This window comes from Melospiza melodia, chromosome 4 (genome assembly GCF_035770615.1).
Source record: "Melospiza melodia melodia isolate bMelMel2 chromosome 4, bMelMel2.pri, whole genome shotgun sequence".
Lineage (NCBI taxonomy): Eukaryota > Metazoa > Chordata > Aves > Passeriformes > Passerellidae > Melospiza > Melospiza melodia.
In genome coordinates, this window is record NC_086197.1 from 59,414,814 (window position 1) to 59,433,753 (window position 18,940).

Consider the following 18,940-nt stretch of genomic DNA (forward strand, 5'->3'; position numbering starts at 1 on the left):
CACACGTGAACAACTAAATGGTTCTTGCATCTTATTTTGTTTTATGGTCTGACCTCTGTTTTGAAATAAACTGCCTACTAAACAAATTAAGTTCCCTTGATTTTCTGATGACATATATATGTGGATTTTGAGAACGGAAAGTGAGTATGGCAGGAAATTCAGAAGTCACGAAAGGGAAAGTTTTATGGTTATTTTTTCTCCCTTCTATAATACAGATCTACTGAAACTCCTTCTTAGTCCTGCCCTAGTTTGTCTGGGCATGTGGCTGTAGTCTAGGAGTTTATACAAAGCTCCAGGGTATCACTGTGGATGGTGCTCACATCCCCTCTTCTTCGTGTACTCCTCATATTGCCACCTCAGATTCAAATCCAGGTGGGACAGCTGGGGTGGTGGGATGCTCTTGAGGGGCCCATGGGCTTTGCCATCAGCTATGAGCCCACAGAAACCATCTCTTGGTCTTGCACAGTACATCAAGCCTGGCGTTCCTCCTGTGCCCTCAGCTCCCCACAGCTCTTGGTGTGTTGCTCCCATGGCTGTCCACACTAGGGCTGAAGGGATGGAAACCAGTTTCTGAGGGTGACAGGGGTTAGATTCTGCATCTGAAATTACATGGCCATGGTTTCCAGCAATGCTGTGTTAAGAGTAATTGCTCTTTGTTGCTGAACTTTTCTGTCAAGTTGTCTCTTAGCTCTTATTACCCAGAGAAAATTTCTCTTGTGTATATTCTCCCTTGGGTGCCTGCTGCTGGTTGGGTGGCTGATGCAAGGTAGCTCATGGTACAGAACTATCTACTTTCAGTAGATAGGGCATCAAATTAGTTTTACTCAAACTGCCAGAATGCACAAAGCCAGGGCCAGAGCAGGGCTCGCCAGCCTCCTGCTCTGAACACCAGTAACATGCATCCTCACAGCTGGTGTCTTGGCCTTTTGCCTTGGGTCCTAACTCCTTGCTCCTTTTATGTGCAATTGGCCATAGAGCTACTTCCTGACTTGGAAAAAGAGAAATTTGGGCAATCATATTTACTGCATCTGCTAACCTCTGACAGACAGGAGGAGATCTCTCTTAGTACCTTTGTGCTGAACTGTATTATAAATAGATAGATAAATAAATTTCTGGCAAAAGGATTAAAAAAGAGGGGATGCCTAACAAGCATTTTCAGTGATACTAAGATAAGCAGGGACGCTGGAGTCTCACAGATGTTCTGCAAACTGCTCTTAGCTGGTGCACATAAGTGTGCTCTGGGCAGTGAAGCCTCAGGGCTTTCCAATGGCTGAAATTCTCACTTTAAGGACAAAAATGCCAGGCTGTGTTACTGCAAGCCAGGTCATGGCCTCTGGTCTTCCACCTTCCCTCTTCTGTGCCTGTTTGACCTGTCCCCTTCCCATTGTTTCTGACTCAGGTGAGGGTGAGTCAGGTTTTTGCCAGTTTAAGAAAAAGGGTAAATGTTTTTGAAAGGTTTAACTCTTTTGTTCAGCTGTTTGAGCCACTAAAATATGAAAATACTTTTCCTGTGCCTGCTCTCAGTTCTGCAGCTGATCTTGTGAAACTCTGACTACCTCAGCCCTGGAGCAGGTAGGCAGCCAGATCCGGATAGGTTTTGCTCTGCTCTCCCTGTTTCAGAGTCGGAACGGTTTTACTACAGCTGTCTGGGAACAGCTTTTATTTTCCAAAATGATTTTGCCTTTACATTAGAGGCAAGTAGAGAAAAAAACGAGCCGTACCTCCCCGTCGGGGAATCGAACCCCGGTCTCCCGCGTGACAGGCGGGGATACTTACCACTATACTAACGAGGAATGGCACATCAGTCTCTCCTCCAGTAGGGCTCATATTCTGTTTAATCTCTCGCATTCTAGCGAGAGCCAATCATGCTGTTCAGTTCTGCAGGACTCCTCCGCCCCTTTGCTCCCGCAATGCATTGTGGGTTTTGTAGTTCTCACGCCGTTTCCACGCCCTCTCCGCGCGGAGGGCGGCACTACACCTCCCAGGGGCCTCCCCTCCGCTCTCCGCGGCGGGCTCAGTGCTGCACGGGCTGGCACGGCCGGGCAGGGCGGGCAGACGGCGCGCGAGCGATGGCGGACCCGAGCTCCTTCGCGTCTCCCGCGTGCTGCCTCACGCGGCACCTCCACCTGCGCTGCCGCGCGGACTTCGGCGCGCGGGTGCTGCGGGGCACGGCCGCCCTCACCGCGCGCGCGGAGCGCGAGGCGCTGCGCTGCCTGGTAACGGCGGGAGCGGGGGCGGGGGGCGCGAGGGGACCCGCGCACCGTGAGGGGCGAGCCCGGAGCCCGCGCCCGTGCCCGTGCCGCCTTCCCGCTCCCCCGTCCTTCCCTCGGCCGTCGTCCCGGTCCTTCCTTTCCTTCCTTCCCTGCCGCCGCTTGGCCCTCCCCGGACCCGCCGCCCCTGGCTGCTGCTCGGCTGGAGGCTGACAGCGCCTCGCAGCCCCCGGTTCCGCTTAGCCCCCCAGAGCCGGCGCGGTGCGCAAGGGAAGGGCGAGGCTGGCTCTTCCCTTTAAAGCGGCGAAGAGCATGCTGCCGAAAAGATGGGAATAAATCACTGGAAATCTAGATTTAGGCTTTTTCGCCTGTGTGTTTCGTTATGCCAGCTGCTTTCTCTGTTACCTCTCCATATAGGCATGTGAACCTCTTAAACTTCGCATTATATTCGAAATTCGGGGCTTTTCTCATGCTGACTCCGTAAAATTCTTTTGTGGCTGGAGCTTATTTTTGTAGGGTAAAAGCCCAGTCCTGTTAGTAATAAAGTGTAACGCCTCGTTCGTGCTAAAAATGAGTGCTGCACTATTCGATTCACCTTCCATTGCATGAAGGTCTGGATGGGCAGTGGCGTGTTCCAGGACTGAAGCCTTAGCAGGGGCTTTTATACCGTTCTCCTCACTTCATAGCAGTACTGTGGAGTGGTTACCTGTGTGGTTTTTCTTGATAAACTCACTTCTATAGTCAGAAGTTGGTTTTCTTTCTCTTTTCCCTACAGCTTTCCCAGTTCAGTGCTGCTCTTTTAAAATGCTGGTTCCTGGTGGTCAACGCAGTCAGCTTTTCTGGTTTTACTTAGAAAATGCTTTTTCCTTCAGAGGGCCTTGTGTTTAAGATTTCATAGTGCTGCATTTATTATTTTATGCTATTTAACTGGTATGCAATATGTTCTTTATCACAGGTCCTGGATACAAAAGACGTACAGGTGTTTAAAGTGACTGTAAATGGACAGGATGCACAATTTGCTTTTGGAGAAAAGCACAGTTTCAAGGGGACCCCTCTAGAAATCACGTTTCCAAATGAACTAAGAAGGTACACACTTTTGCCTGCTCCTCTAGGTGGTTTTGAAAATGCACTGTATAAGCTGCTTGTCTGCCTGTAGGATTATTAAGTAAAGCTTGCAAAGGGACTTATAAATTAGAATCGGGGTATTGCATTTGTTTGGTATGATCTTGTAGATTAATGTCATATTTGGCTTTCATTAGTGAAAACTTTCTGAGTGTTTGTACCTGTCCCCAAACCTTGGATCATGTACAAAATTACTTACTAAACTGAGTAGCAAAATGATGTGAAATGTATCTCAATTTTCCCAGTGCTTCTCATCAGTAATACTGTTTCTGCTTGCCTGGTTCAGAATTGTTACAGTGTGGAGCACAAGGAGCAGCAGCCCCGTTGGATCTTCTTTTATGCAGTTGGTTCTGCAGTTCTGTAGAACCTCAGGTTACCACTATGATTAGATAGGGGCATGTTTTCAAATAATCAAAGTTTTATTTTGTTTGCTATGCTAAGTCCAAGTCCCTGAAAGCTGGAACTTGAGTTTTGGCAGCATGATGGAGAGTGAACTAACCGTGGTCTGCCTCTAAAGGTGCATGAATTAAAAAGCTGTTGCCAAATTACAATATGTTTTTTGGCAGTTTGCTTTGTATGCTGTAACTCAGTGGTATCTCAGTCCTCCATGATGCCAAAGCTGAAAGCTGTGATTGTATAAGGAAGTTCCCTTGTTTGAATACACTTGAATATCAAGTTGCTTCTTACTTATTATTGTGTGGTTTTTACGACTCGTTGCTACCTCTAAAAACCCTTTCAGTTTAGTCTGGTTTCCAAGTTTTTTTCTTTTTAATGTTGTACTGTGAATTAGTGCAGTTAAGAAATACAAATAATGAGGAAGAGAAAGGAATGTCAGAAAATAGTTGTCCCTTCTGGAGAAACACTTCTGGTTTCTTACGAAATTGAACATTAAGTATTTCAAATAATTGAAAATTAAGTACTTGAGCAAACAGGCCACATCAGAAATATAAGCTTGTTACTTTTATTTGACTTTCAGCTGCCTTTTTTTTTTTTAAATGCTGAATTTCCTGGTAAGAAAAAAAAAGAAGGAGTTGTGAGGTGTGACCACAAGAATTCACAATCTAGTGTGAGACATAGTCCCTCATGTAACTATCAAATAAACAGCAATAGGAAAGGGCAGTTACAGCTGGAAGTCTGATTGATCAGAAAGCAAAGTGCCTTATGGTAATACCAGTTATTTTCTCTTTTCCTGTCTAATATGTACTTTGGAATACTGGTTATAATCCAGATGAGTACACCTGGTCAGCTTATCTAGTGTCCAACTCCTCTGATTAGCTGAAGTTTGTTCTGATTTATGGCTGGATTGTTTATTCCAAGAGTTGCATGTATAATCTGGAACTTTCTGAGAACAGAAGCAAGTGCTTCCATGTGCTTTGGGTGTCAGTGATGGTTAAGATACATTTTTAATAAAGAAGAGTATGAAAGTGTCAGGTTGGTGTGTGTTCTCTCATTAGCAAACTGATACCTGTCTTACACATAACTGTTAGTTTTTACTTGACACCAGTTCTGAAACCCTGAATAAAATCTGAACATGATTTCTTTTTCTTGTTAACCCCTACTGTTAATAGGAATTGATTCTGTAATTACTGATAATTTTCAAGGTGTTATTTTCTTCTTAAGGATGATACTTACAGAACATTAATGTCAGACACAAAAATCTAAAATTTTATGTACAGGATACTTCTTCTATGTTACTAAGTCATGTATCTTCTTATGCAGGGTTTTGCACTTTTTTCTTTGTGTATTGCAGAGGGTTTTTTACACTTAGATGTACAAAGTTACTTAGCTGTGACAAAACTATATTCATGTAGCTGGCCCAAATAGTTTAAAGAAAAGGTCTGTGCTCTCCTTGAAGAGGAAAAGTTTCTGGTTCATAAAGACAATAATGAAAGTGCCTTGGGATGTAAAAAAATGAAATCAGCTAGCCATTTTTAATACCATAATTGAAAGAGAATTATTGCTTTTTAATATGATACTTGTTCTCATTTTTAATGCTTTGAGACAGTGCTGCAGACCTGTTTTTCAGACATCTTTGCAGAGGAATTTCAGTGTGATCAGGATTTGTGTCAAAACAGTGTGTGTTCTTTATTATACAGGGGACAAGAAGCAATTGTTGAAATCTCTTTTGAAAGCTCTCCACAATCTTCAGCTCTCCAGTGGTTTACTCCAGAGCAAACTTCTGGAAAGAAACACCCATTTCTCTTCAGCCAGTGCCAGGTTGAGTTCATTTTTTCCAAACTTCTTGACATACCACTGTAATTTCCCTTGGTTTCTAAAGAACTGCAGAGAAAGGCTAGAAAAGGGAAGAGCAGTAGCCTGTAACTCCTAGCTGTGTGTCAAAGGTCCTAAATGAAAACACTTAAAGTCAGGATGTTGTTAACATTTTATTATATGTTTACAGTTTGGTAATTCTGGAAGTGCTTTACCCATTCCAGTATCCTTGTTAAAGAGCAAATGGTCCTTTACAAGCAATACTTGTGTCTATTGATCTGCCTTACCTAGTATTGCTCCTTTTACAGAGGCCTGTAAGCTCTAAGTGATAGAAGTACTGGATTATAGATAATGAATTCTCTGGAGGAGCTGTGTAGACTTGCATATAGTGTATTAATTGATTTATTTCTAGTCCTCTGCATTAGAAAGACACTTTTATCTTCTTTTCCTTTTTCCCTCTCTAGGCTATCCACTGCAGAGCCATTTTTCCATGCCAAGACACACCTGCTGTCAAACTAACCTACTATGCAGAGGTAGGTGAACCCAAGACATGTGTCTTAACTGAAGACAACTGCTGCAATGGGTGAATTTATATTGGGCAGGGCTTTTTGGTAGCAGCCAGCATGTGGCCTGATATAAAACCAAAATATTGACCTTCAGCTTAATGTGAGAGGAAAGAGCTGATCTTCCCTGTGGCAGTTCTCTAACTTTGCCATTTCCTCTTTGTATATATCAACTCTTTTTTCATTGTTATGTATCCATTTGCAAAAGGAAGTAAAAATGCAGTAGTAAGAAAGAAAGATGCTCTAAAATCAGGAAATGCTGACAGTAAGACAGCAAAGAGTGCTGTGAAGTAAAAAACACTTGAAAAGGCTCTCCTGTATACTTTAAGTAATATATTCTGATATATAGCTAGGGGATATTTGCAGTCCTGTGTGGTGGTGTTCACAGGGGTCCCAGGAAGAGAGAAGAGATGAGAATGATGACTCCATGTTTTGGAAGGCTTGATTGGCTTGATTTATTATTTTATGATATATATTATATTAAAACTATACTAAAAGAATAGAGGAAAGGATTTCATCAGAAGGCTTGCAAGGAATAGAAAAATAATGGAATGATGATAAAATCTTGTGACTGACCAAGACAGTCCAAGACAGCTGGACTATGATTGGCCATTAATTAGAAATGACCACATGAGACTAATCAAAGATGCACCTGTTGCTTTCCACAGCAGCAGATAATCATTGTTTACATTTTGTTTCTGAGGCCTCTCAGCTGCTCATAAGAAAAAATCCTGAAAAAAGGATTTTCCATAAAATGTCTCTGTGACAGTCCTGGTGTAAACAGTTTTAAGGAAGCAAAAAGGAGGATAGATGTGCACTGTGACATTACAATTCAGTTGTCTGAAACAAGTGAGCCTTTTAACTTCTGTTGAAGGTACTCCTCTGATTAATTCAATATTGCCTGTCTTCGTGACAACCTTTTCCATATGCCTTGTGTTCTACTTGACAGAGATGACCTAACAACAGAATAGATCTAGGCTGCTTTTTGCTATCAGCTGTTTGTAGTGTGGAGTGTAATGCTGGGTGCCAGCTGAGTTGTTTATGTGTCTTGGTTTTGAAAGACAGGAGTCTGCTAAGGAAGGCAGGAGCCCCTGAAATGGAGAACATAAACTCTCCCCACCCCTCTGAATTGCTATAAATTTTAAATTAAGGGGCTCTCAGGCAAAAAAATATGGAAGCAGGAAATAACAGTTTTTTAATAGGGAAGAAAAAAATAAAAGGATAAAATAGACAATGCAGTACACTAAAACTGACAGAGTCAGAACTCAACCTGACACCCTGTTAGGCAGGGTGTTGGTAGCAGTCCAATTGGAAATGTGGCTGCAGTTCTCCTGGAGTGTCAGGTGTGGTTCTGTTGGAGCAGGGGGTCCTTTAGAAAAGGGTGTATTTTTCTTCTGAAGATCCAGTGGAAGAAAAGGCAGCTGCTGTTCCTCTGGGGAATCCAGTGGAGAAGCCGTGCTGGTGTTTGAGAACCTCTGGATTATATCTGGGTAGCAATGCTTGGCTCCTCCCTCTGAGCAGAGCATCTCACAATGGGATGTTGTAGTTCTTATCAGTCATGCAGTGACATTCTATAGTCTGTTATCAGCAATGTCCCCTCCTGAGGGAGGAGTGATTGTGGTCGATCAGAGAGAGAGATGAGGCAAACTGCCCACTTGACAAAAGACAGCTGCCATACAGATGGCAATAGAATACATCTTGCCTTGCAATCTGGAGCAGTGTGCTTGGGGGCCCTTTCAGATTTCCGTGCCGAAGGAGCTGGTGGCTCTGATGAGCGCCAACCGCGACGGGGAGGCGCCCGACCCGGAGGACAGCGCGCACAAGGTTTACCGCTTCAGCCAGAACGTAAGTGCTCCGTGCTGGGCAGGGGCTGCACGAGGTGTTACTGCTGACCTGTGCAGCTCACAGCTGCCTCAGGCATGGTTCTGAGCTCATGGAGAAATCTCGTGACTCACATGGGGTTTTGCCACTCCAGAAATGGGAGGCATTATGGAACTCCAGCTCTGAGAAGACAACCAGTAAGTGCTGGTGGTGTTTACTGGTCTTTTTTGGCATTCCCAGAAAACCGTTCCCAGAAAAGCCAAATTCGAGTTTTGAAAATGTTTCAATACTCAAAACTAGTTCTGTCACAGCCCTTTCTGTCTGCACTGATTTTTAGAAAATAGTGCAGATGCAAATAATATGTGAGGAAGCTTTGGAAAACAGACCCTGCAAATTTTAAGCTCACCAAGATCTAAGCAGTGAAACTCAGCATCAGAACAAAATTTTAGCTTGAAGTTAGGTGAATTCTAACAACAAATCTTAAAATTTTTTTGAATGTGAAAACTTTGGTTTTTATGGAAAGAAAGTATCTCCAGCCAATTACTGTTCTCTAGAAGTTTTAGTAAATGGTGCAGCTAGTCTAACGATTCCACTGCTCATAAAGCAGCAGTCATGATTGACTCTCCTGGCATTTTTGTTCTCACAGTTTTTTGGGTTCTGGTGTTTATGAGGTCTTCTGGCAAGCCCACTTCATTTTGCTGAACAAGCAGATAAAATTAACGTAAGATCTGGGCTGTTGACGCTGAGTAACTGCAAGGAGGAATGGGCTGATGTGACTGGAGGAGAGGAGGGGGTCAGAGTACTCTGAGCTGCAGCAGCTGTCGGGTTTGATTTGGCTGCTGCATGAAACCTGAGAGAGGGGAAAAAAAGAGTTCCCTTATCTGTGAGCTCATCAGTAGGCAGTGCCCTGCCCTCTCTGTGGAGCCAAAACATTTGCCACTCTCAGTCGAGTACAGAAGACTTCTATGTTTGTGTAATCCAGAGATTAATGTTATCTAGGAATACACTGTTGATAAGCATGATAGACCTATACAAGAAATAACATTTAGTGTAATTGAAATTATGCTACACTTTCTGATACAGAAACCATTATTTTTTTAAAAGAACATGCTTTTCTTAAAAAAAAAACCCACATTAAGCACAAAATGAAAGAAGACATGAAAAAGGACACACACATCGCCTGACGCTGACAGTGATTTGTTAGGTGTCTGTTTCCTCAGATGAAAAAGGCGAAAGTGTCAAGCTCTTGCCTATGTATGTGTGCTGAGCCTTACCTAAAACTACTTTCTCTGCTCCTGCATAGCCAGGCTGGAAAGAAGGGTAGTGGAGAGCAACCTCTGTAAAAACAGGTTTACAACCCAACAGTCATTGACATTTGAATTTCAAAATGTCAGATTAGCAAGTTGGGCGTCAAAATGTGGAGATGTATTAATAGTTTTTTCTTAACTCATCTATAACATAAGTCAAGGGACTTATTGTTCTTTTCAATAATATGTTCTGTGGGTTAATAGGTAAAATTAAAAACAGATGATGATATGGGTATTTTAATAAACAATATTTAAATGGTTTGTGGGTAATAGTAGAATAAAATTTTCTGAAATTGTGTCTCCAGCTAAGTATGATTTAAAGTCTTACTTATTTAACATTGTTTAAATTCAGATGAAGTGAAACTTTTACAGGGGTGGCTGTATGATCATCTTTTCTTTCCAGAGCACTTGGAGAAAGCAGTTCTCTATAAAGAGTTGGGAGTTTTTTTCATTGAAATAAAAAATATTTAGAGTTTTTTTAATTCCAAACACAGAAATCAAATATATACATTTTGATTTTTCCTGAATCTTTTGTCTTTAATATATTTATATCCATAAATATTCTTGTTTACTTCATTAATGCTCTTCTTGCATCCTTCTGTGTGATAAAACTGCCCTTTATCTGAGCAGTAACTCTTAACTTCTCCTTCCATGAAATTTAATGGAACTGAAGTGAATATGGAAAACTGACTTGCTTTTGAAGAGAATCCAAACCAGCAGGAATTTTGTATGCAGATTTTTTCAGAGATGATACTTACAGTTTTGTGGGTTTTGCCTGAAACACCTATGAAGCAAGTACATCCTGTAGATAAAGGAGTATTATTCAGGAAGAAAGAACAATGTTTTTAAAAAAACAGTGCCTGCCTTTAAGGCAGGAAACTCTGGAGGAATACTTCTTTATTTATATACTTTTGTTCTTCTTCTGATGTCTGATAACTGACATTACAAATAAGATTTCTTTATTTTTCTTATGTTCTCCACTAGGTTCCCATACCTTGCTACTTGTTTGCTTTAGTGGTTGGAGCCTTAGAAAGTAGGTGAGTGAATCTGTACAATGTATAAATATCAATAACCTCAATTTAAAGGATCTTATAGATTCAGTTAACCTGTGTATTGTATCAAAGTGCATGTATGTTGATTTGCTCTTGGATAATTTTTACTTGTTCTGTAAATTAGAGAAACAGCATAAAGAGTTGGGACCTGAAAAAGCCCTTTATGGTTAAAATTTAGCAGAGGGAATAGATCTTCTTTCCTAGTTAACAGATAAGCCTTGTCTGTTAACAGATAAACCTTTTCTGTCAAAGGCAGAAAAGTATTGCTTCAGCCTCATTTCTCATTGGCAAAAGGTTGTGTTAATCTAGGCCACAATAATGTTTTTATATTAGGGCTTGATAGTGTTTAAAAATCCGTAAGTGGTTTTCCTGTTCCTTTGTGCTGAATAATGCATGCATGTTGTTTGTTTTGTTTTCTAAGCCTTTGCTTCAGCAATGGAGAGGAAAAGCAGACAAAGATTCTCTAATGAGTTTCCCCTGCAATGTGGGTTACTCAAGAGCACAGTCACACGTATGCTGTCTGTATTAGTTTCACATAGAATTACTTCTGGTTTGTCCTGTCTTATTGGCATTTTTTTTTACTTTCAACAGAAAGATTGGCCCAAGGACACTGGTGTGGGCTGAAAAGGAACTAGTGGATAAATCAGCCTATGAATTTTCTGAGGTGAGTAATTAACTACAACAAAAAACAGTGTTGTAAGATATCTATTTCACATAGTATTGGAAAAGAAACAGACTACAGTTCACCTTTTTGGTCATTTTTAGTTCTCCTTTCTCTTCCTCCCATCCCACAAAATGCTATTATTCTATTGTAGTACAAACTTAGTACTGAAAATATATATTGATACAGTCCCATACTTGTTTTACATGTGGGATTGTCAAGGTGAAAGGGAATGAAAAATAGGATCAACAGCTTATTATTTGTTTAGTGTTTGTAGTCAAAAATCATCTTAGAAACTAATGTGAATTCTTTTTTCAGGCTGAAGCTATGCTGAAAACAGCAGAAGATTTGGCAGGACCTTATGTGTGGGGACAGTATGATTTGTTAGTCTTACCACCTTCTTTTCCTTATGGTGGTATGGAGAATCCTTGTCTTACTTTTGTAACTCCAACGCTACTGGTGAGTATAGCAGCAATAAAACTCAGCTTTTCCTTAGGGCTTGCATATCAATTAGGTGATGGATATTAATGCACAAATCTAGGAAGAAGATTAGTCTTCTTCCTAGAAAGACCTGTAAATGTTCCTGCCTCCTTTGGAGTTAGGGATCATACAAGAAATTGCATGAAGTGATCTATTTTGAGGCTGACTTGAACCTAACAACTAACTTGTCTTTCCCTTTTCTTTTTAGGCAGGTGATCGATCTCTATCAAATGTAAGTCAAAATTATTCATCTCTTCAAGTAGAACACAACTTGAAGATGTATCTGAATTCCTTTATAATAAATACCTGAAAACTTGATCTCTTTTCATTGGGGAAATTAAAAGTTAAGGCAGTAAGTCAAGGACTCTCACAAACGTGAGCATTAATTTTCAGTAAACTCTGTAAAGCATCTATTTTGTATAACCAACAGATGGAAGTAACATGGGTGCCTGTATACACAGGGGGCTGACTGAGGTTAGCTGCTCCATAACTCTTTTCCTGTCCTGTTAAACCACAACATCTGCATACAGATATGTTTAAAAATCTCAACTGAATTGGCCTTTTCAAAATCGTTAGGAGATAACTTCTTCCTCTATGTGTCTTTTTTTTCTGCAAAGTTGATTACTCTGAATGCAATTTTATTGCCTATGTCTTTTTACTAGACTGATGTACTGCTAAACTTAAAAAAAAAGATTGTCTTAAACAAAGAATACTGAAATATTTGACATGGATACTTTTTAATGTATCATGCATCATTAGCTTTCCCACAGCAGAAGTTGCTTAGGTGAGAAAGCAGTACTAGTCCATCACCTGGTATTCTGTATTCTGAAATGTGATTTCATGAACAAATTACCTACACCAAGCTGTTGATCAGTATGGCTCTATGCTTGCAGGCTGGACATTGAAAATTGTTTCTGTCAGCTAGGGTAGCATTGATCCTCTGCTTAAAATTCATATGGATAGGTCTACAGAACTGTGAATGCTAACTGACTTTGTGAACATAACATAGCAAATGAGATCCCATCAACATTTTGTATTTTCTATTGGGATCTGATGTTTTTTCCCAGAGGAGTCTACATAGTGGATCTGTTTTTGTGTTTTAGGTTATTGCGCATGAAATCTCTCATAGCTGGACAGGAAACTTGGTAACCAACAAAACATGGGAGCATTTTTGGTGGGTATGATGTTCAGTGCAATGCAAATCATATTTTAAATTTAATCTGTCAGGACACTGGCTAAATTCATTTTACCATCCTGCCAGTGCTGACTTCATCAGTGTGTTTGCAGGCTGAATGAGGGTCACACTGTGTACCTGGAGCGCAGGATCGGTGGCCGGTTGTTTGGTGAGCAGTTCAGGCACTTCCAGGCCCTGGGAGGCTGGCGAGAACTGCAGAACTCGGTAAATACTTTTCAAGTCATCATACGTGTTTCCCACAAACAAAATTTGTCTTCTCAGCTTTCCTAATGCTTTCTTATTAGAGGATGAACAACTTTGATTCCAAGGTGTTTGATTGCTACCCAAGAGAATAGCTTCATATACTCAGATTACATAAAGCTTTTTGGATTGTTTTGAGCTTTTCTGTAAGGATAAACATCTTTCCAGCCTCTTCTGGTTGTTCTGGGTGTGACTAAATTGCAGTATTACCTGTTAGCATACTGGTAAGCAGCTGAATGTTAATCAAAATTATCTGCAGCCATGACCATCAGAATTTCCAGTGCCTAAGGCAAACAACTGATTTCTTACTGTCTAAGAGAGTTGTTTAGTTTTGTGTTTTGTTTTTAGTTTTCAGATTTCTAGTCTGTGATATCTTACTAGTTTCCTGAGCAGTCTGAAATTTGTTCTACCCATATCCAGAGCTGAAGTTTTGCTGGCACTTCTCCTTCTGTCAACAGAGATTTTAAATTCAAAGGCTTAATGATAGTTCAAATCAAAGTAATTCAAATAGTTTGTTAATAAGGGATAAATATAGCCAGACTAATAGGTGCTCATGGTTATGACAGACATGATAGTAAGTAACTGCTTTGAGACAGCTGGAACACAGGGTGATTGATTCTGAATTTTAGTAACTTAAGATTTGTGAAGATTCAGAACTTCAGAAAAAGAAAGAGAATGCTTTGAAATGAATCTGTCTCCATTTTGGATGGTTTATACCTTTATAAATAGAATTAGTACAGATCTGCAGGAGCACCAGTTTTCCTAGACTGATATGTGTTCTTGTGTCTTTGACACAGATAAATACTCTTGGAGATAAAAATCCTGTAACTAACCTCGTCATTAACCTGGATGAAGTAGATCCTGATGTTGCCTATTCATCTGTGCCATATGAGAAAGGCTTTGCTTTGCTTTTTTACCTTGAACAGCTCCTTGGAGGACCAGGTAAGCATTAGTCAGATTTTATATGTTTTTGTTTTGCACCTTAATTTCAAACACTAAAATGTTTTCTTTTTTGTTAGATGTCTTCATTGGCTTCTTGAAGGCTTATGTTCAGACGTTTGCTTATAAGAGCATTGTAACGGAGGACTGGAAGAAGTTCTTGTACTCCTACTTCAAGGATAAGGTTGGGTAACATTTAAAACTGATTGCTTGAAACCTTTTAATTATGTGAAATTCTGACTTAGGTCAGAACTTATTTAAATACCAGTTCTTTATATTTCTTTTCTTTATTTCAAGAACTTAATATGATGTAATCTGGTACCTTGTGAAGATGAGTTTGCATTAAGATGCCTTTTATTTTTTTTTTTCTTTTTGTAGAGGGCAGTGCTTTGTTTTGAAGTAATCTGTGTAGGATTCTTCGGGTAATTGGAGGAGTGTTATCAAAACAAATAAGATTGAAACTAGATTTCGTTTGCTCAAAAAAAATTCTGAAATCAGATTTAAAATTTAATAAGATTTTATGTTGCTTTGTAGGTAGATATTCTTGATAAAGTTGACTGGAACTCGTGGTTTCATGCTCCAGGAATGCCACCAGTGAAGCCTACGTAAGCTGCACTCTTCTGTAGTTCATCTTTTCCTTCTCCAGATTGCATGTGATTTTCCTAAAAGTCATGAAGCTGTTTGTAAACAGGGTGAAAATCTTATGTTTTATTGGAAAATGCCCTAGTACTATGTAGGTGTATATAGCTGTAAAAATAGTCACTGTTAATGTTTTCAGTCTTTTATTCTGTGGTTATTCCATTATGTGAACCTTTGTTTTTAATATTTGACAGGTATGATACGACACTATCAAATGCTTGCATTGCTTTGAGCCAAAGATGGATCCAAGTGAGTGGTTAAAGAATGCTGAAGTGTCTCTATTTTGAAAAGCTGGTATTTTTTGTTATACAAAGTGAGCCATTCTCTTCTAAAATCTCATTTGTTGAGAGTGTGTGTTTTTATAGTCACAGTATGGCTGCCAGGGATTTTGCATTTCCCAGACTAGATGTTCAATGTTGAGTCAGGGGATTAGCTGTGACTTCTGTCTGTGAAGTGCAGTCCATATTTTAACAAGGCACAGAGCCAACTTCTTGTTATACATATGTAGTAACCAAATGGAAAATACTCTTTAAACCCTGATATTATGGCTCAATTCAAAAACAAATGCCAGGGTACCTCTACATTACTGATTATATTGTATTAGCAGTTGTTCCTCTATGGTATACTGGGGTTAGTATGTATTTCCCATCAAAAACTGGTACATGAAATATATTAATTAGTACAACATAATTTTCTCTTAGTTTGAAGCATAAAAGTCATACAACTAATAGAGAATTCAGCATCCCCTGCTTTTGTTGCCTCTGTAGCTTTTCACTGTACTTGCATCCTATCTTTTAACTTTCTTTTCCTTAATGTTACTTTTTATAAAAAAGAATTTGATTTTTCACTTAACTAACAGAAAGGCAGTGGGGATAAAAAGATCAGTGGAGAGAAAACAAGTGAAGAATACAAACATCAGAGAGCAGCTGAAGTCCCTCCCTTCCCCTTATTGCATAGATACAAATCAGTATCTTCTTTAAGTGAAATAGCACAACAGTGTGGATATCAAAACAGAAAATTACACCTGATTGTATTTTGAAATACCTATTAAAATTAAGTAACTGTTCTCTCTTAGGCAAAAGAAAGTGATTTGGGCTCATTCAGCTCAGCAGACCTGAAGGAAATGTCATCTCATCAGTTAATTGAGTTCCTGGCACTGTTGCTTCTGGAGGTAAATGCACACCTGGGATGACTTGATTCTGGTATCACAAAAGCAGACATAGAAGCTCTAACATGCTTTGAAATTAAGCTACTTTTTTTCATTAGGTTTTGCTAAATTAATCTGCTTTCACCATGCATAGTTACTGAAAACTTCAGCCTTGCCCCTCTTATTATGTCTGGCTCTTCAGCTACTGAACAACACACAAAGTGTTTTGGATTGAAAGCTAAAACCAAAACCATGAGGTGTTTGAATTGGTCTGTATCAAACATTATAGCAAATAAGCTATAAATAAAATTGAACAAAAATACTTTGTCTTGAATGTTTCAAAAGTACAGAATGTGGGAATTAGGTAATATTTATTCCTTGCCCCTTTCCATACACTGGAAAGATAAAAGGAACAAATAAAATATTTGTCTTGGTAGGACTTGAGTTTCTTTGTAGCACCAATCATCCTGAATTACTCTGTTTATTATTGAAATGTCTGGCTTGAAGTCTTCCTCTGGCTTCTTCTGACTGTGCAATTTCTTTTTCAGGAGCCTCTTCCATTGTCACATGTCCAACGCATGCAGGAAGTATATAACTTCAATGCTATAAACAACTCTGAAATAAGATTCAGGTTTGTTCTAGTATGGGCACTTCTAAAATATTAAATGTTTTCATTAAACAAGTTGTCCTGCTTCACCTAAGACGATATCCTGTTTTAGAGAACTGGGGCAGGGTTTGGGTTTGGGGTTTTGTTGTTGTGGTTTTGTTAATGCATGTGCAGGCATCGTGCTTGGTATCCTGTTATTCATGAATTGGGCAAATACAGTCTTCTAGTAGAAGAACTCAGTGAACAGCAGATAAGCTGTTCTTTATTTTAATCTGGCATGCTAGCAAAGGAACCTGATGACCTGATAACAAAGGTTAAACATATTGTCTGGTTTCTACTTCTTGTAACAAGATCATTTTTTTTTTTTAAAGCAAAATAATAGCTGGTTTCAATTTCATTTCGTTGGTTGGTTGTTTTATCCATTGGACAAATGGAACAAGTGCTGTACAGTTCAGTTCTGAGTGATGCAGCTGGACACTATTGTAATATAAAAAATACATAGCTGCAGAAAATAATCCTCCATTTTGGAGGAACTTGGCTGCAATCTTTTCCTGTTGTACAAAAAAGCTGATGTATGTAATGTGCTAGTCACACACTAAATATTTGATGATTCCCATGATGACACAGCAGTGCTCAAAGCATTTATGGGAACAGAATCGTTAGATAACCAACCACCACACTGCCACAAATGAAATTATAAGTGCAACCTTCTTCTCCCACCTCCAGATGGCTGCGCCTCTGTATCAGGTCCAAGTGGGAAGCAGCTATTCCTCTGGCTTTAAAAATGGCAACAGATCAGGGCAGGATGAAGTTTACTCGACCCTTGTTCAGGTAAAACTAATCTCCAAATCACAGGAGCTCATGCTGTTGACATCTCTAGTATAATGGGATGAATAATGCTTGAAATACATTTATTGTACATGTTGAAGTGGCATAACACAGAATTCTCTCTATACTGTGAACAAGATTATCTTCAGAGGCACTTTCCACTTGCTGACATTTTTTTGCAGAGAAAAGAGCTTAGTGCCAGGATGCACATTAAGGCAAGGCTTTTGAGGGAAAAGTAAAACCTTAGGAAAATCCCTGTTGTATTATTTGCCTGGATTTTTGTAATGGTGCCTCCGCCCACTCCTTCTTTTACAGGGACCTTTATGGTTTTGACAAGAGTCGGGATCTGGCTGTCAAGACGTTTCTGGAGCATAGGGCCTCTATGCACCCCGTCACTGCAATGCTTGTGGGCAAAGACTTGAAGCAGGACCAGTGACAAGTGTACTTATTTCTTTGAGATTTTGTGTTGCTGAAAGAAGAGACTGATTGCCCAAACTCTTGATATGCGTGCTTGATTATACCCTAAAATGCTCTGCTGCTTTGGTACTTCTGTAACTTAAAATTAATTTTCCAAATCAAGTTCAGTACTGTTGCAGTAGATAGCACTGCCAGCAGACTCCAACTACTCCCAGAGTCTGACTGCAGGCTTCCCTTGGAGACTCTGACTGCAGCAGGCCCCAACAGCAGGGCCAGCAAAAAAAAAGAAACCTCTTCCTTTTCTGTCTCTCTGCCACTCCCCCTTGACCAGCTAACCTACTCTTTTATAACACCCATCCTCATTGGACACAGCCATGTCCCATTAAGGGCAAGGCAGTTCCTCCTCTTTGATAATTAGCACTGCTGTAATTCATCAGGAGCAAGGTTGCTTGCAGTCCATTCTACTACACTTTCTATTTTGCATTTCCAACTAAAGCAGCAAAATTGCTACATCTCTGGAATTGAGAGAATGTTTTGATTACAGGCAATTTTTAGAATACACAAAAACTGTTCTGAGATGTGGTCATTTGTCAGTGACAGAATTGAAGAACTTGGAAAATTAATAGATGGATGGTATGGCTCTTTGTGCACAGCATTCTTTCCCATAGCACAGTGGTTGAAACTTCAAGTACCTAAAGAATAAAAAATAAATCTTTTCACTCCATACTTGTCCGTCTTGTCTGTGTATTGATCTGTACAAAAAGTTTTGATTTAATAGTTTTGTTTTATTTATTCTTCTTTCTTGTGGGAGAAATTTTTATTATGAGTCCAAGAGGACAATGGAGACCAAAATGTTTTTTCAACCCACGATTTATTTTAAAAACTTATTATTGTAGAGGGGGATAAAGCCCAAGTCTTTCCTTACCCAGTTTGAGTCTTTTAATATTTGGATTTTTTAACTGGTTCTGGGCACTACCCCTCGTGCTCATATAACAACTGGAAATAAGTTCAAAAACAATGGGAGAGCTGTTTCTGTTTTTCCTGTATTTATTGCAGCAGTTCCAGCCAGTGGTTTGGATGATGCTGTGGCAAATGCTGCCATCTCTAGGCTGAGTCTTCCAGCGAGTTTGATAAGAACAGTTTGCATAAATTAAATCTGTTGGCATAGGGGTAACCCATATCAAGGAGTGACAAACAAAACCAGAAAGTGCTGGTTCAGGGGAGAAGAGTGGCAGTATAATCCTGGCAAAAGGCTCGGTTTAAATCTGGCACTTAGAATGAGAGAGGAGCCTGTTAGCTGATTTACTTCAGAGTTTTGATCCGTATAAGCTTTCAGCTTGTGGTTTAAACCCAGGCAGTGACTAATCCCCACACAGCCACTCACTCTCTCCCTCATGGGATGGGATGGGGGAGAGAATTGGAAGAGTAAAAGTGAGTAAACTCATGGGTTGAGATAAAGACAGTTTAACAGATAAAGCAAAAGCTGCACACAAGCAAAGCC

At 39.9% G+C, this 18,940-nt stretch overlaps 1 protein-coding gene and 1 non-coding gene across 2 annotated transcripts; one reads left to right on the forward strand and one right to left on the reverse strand.

The window, feature by feature from the left end:
• Positions 1–1,721: 1,721 nt before the first annotated feature.
• Positions 1,722–1,793, reverse strand: TRNAD-GUC (transfer RNA aspartic acid (anticodon GUC)). Its single transcript has one exon. It is a non-coding gene; the product is annotated as a tRNA-Asp (tRNA).
• A 267-nt stretch (positions 1,794–2,060) lies between these two features.
• On the forward strand, positions 2,061–18,163 carry LTA4H (leukotriene A4 hydrolase). The gene is made up of 19 exons (XM_063154856.1): positions 2,061–2,216; positions 3,166–3,296; positions 5,429–5,549; positions 6,008–6,076; positions 7,847–7,951; positions 10,219–10,271; positions 10,878–10,950; positions 11,266–11,406; positions 11,636–11,659; positions 12,531–12,601; positions 12,715–12,826; positions 13,660–13,804; positions 13,882–13,985; positions 14,336–14,406; positions 14,635–14,689; positions 15,516–15,611; positions 16,136–16,218; positions 16,921–17,025; positions 17,338–18,163. The coding sequence occupies exons 1-19, from the start codon at positions 2,070–2,072 to the stop codon at positions 17,456–17,458; spliced, it is 1,827 nt and encodes a 608-aa protein (XP_063010926.1). The 5' UTR covers positions 2,061–2,069; the 3' UTR covers positions 17,459–18,163.
• Positions 18,164–18,940: the final 777 nt, after the last annotated feature.

Bases quoted from the DNA above. Each gene is read 5' to 3' on its own strand.
- LTA4H (XM_063154856.1), top strand. From the start codon at position 2,070: ATGGCGGACCCGAGCTCCTTCGCGTCTCCCGCGTGCTGCCTCACGCGG. The intron at 2,217-3,165 runs GTAACGGCGGGA...TCTTTATCACAG, and splicing joins GCGAGGCGCTGCGCTGCCTG to GTCCTGGATACAAAAGACGT. The intron at 12,827-13,659 runs GTAAATACTTTT...TCTTTGACACAG, and splicing joins GGCGAGAACTGCAGAACTCG to ATAAATACTCTTGGAGATAA.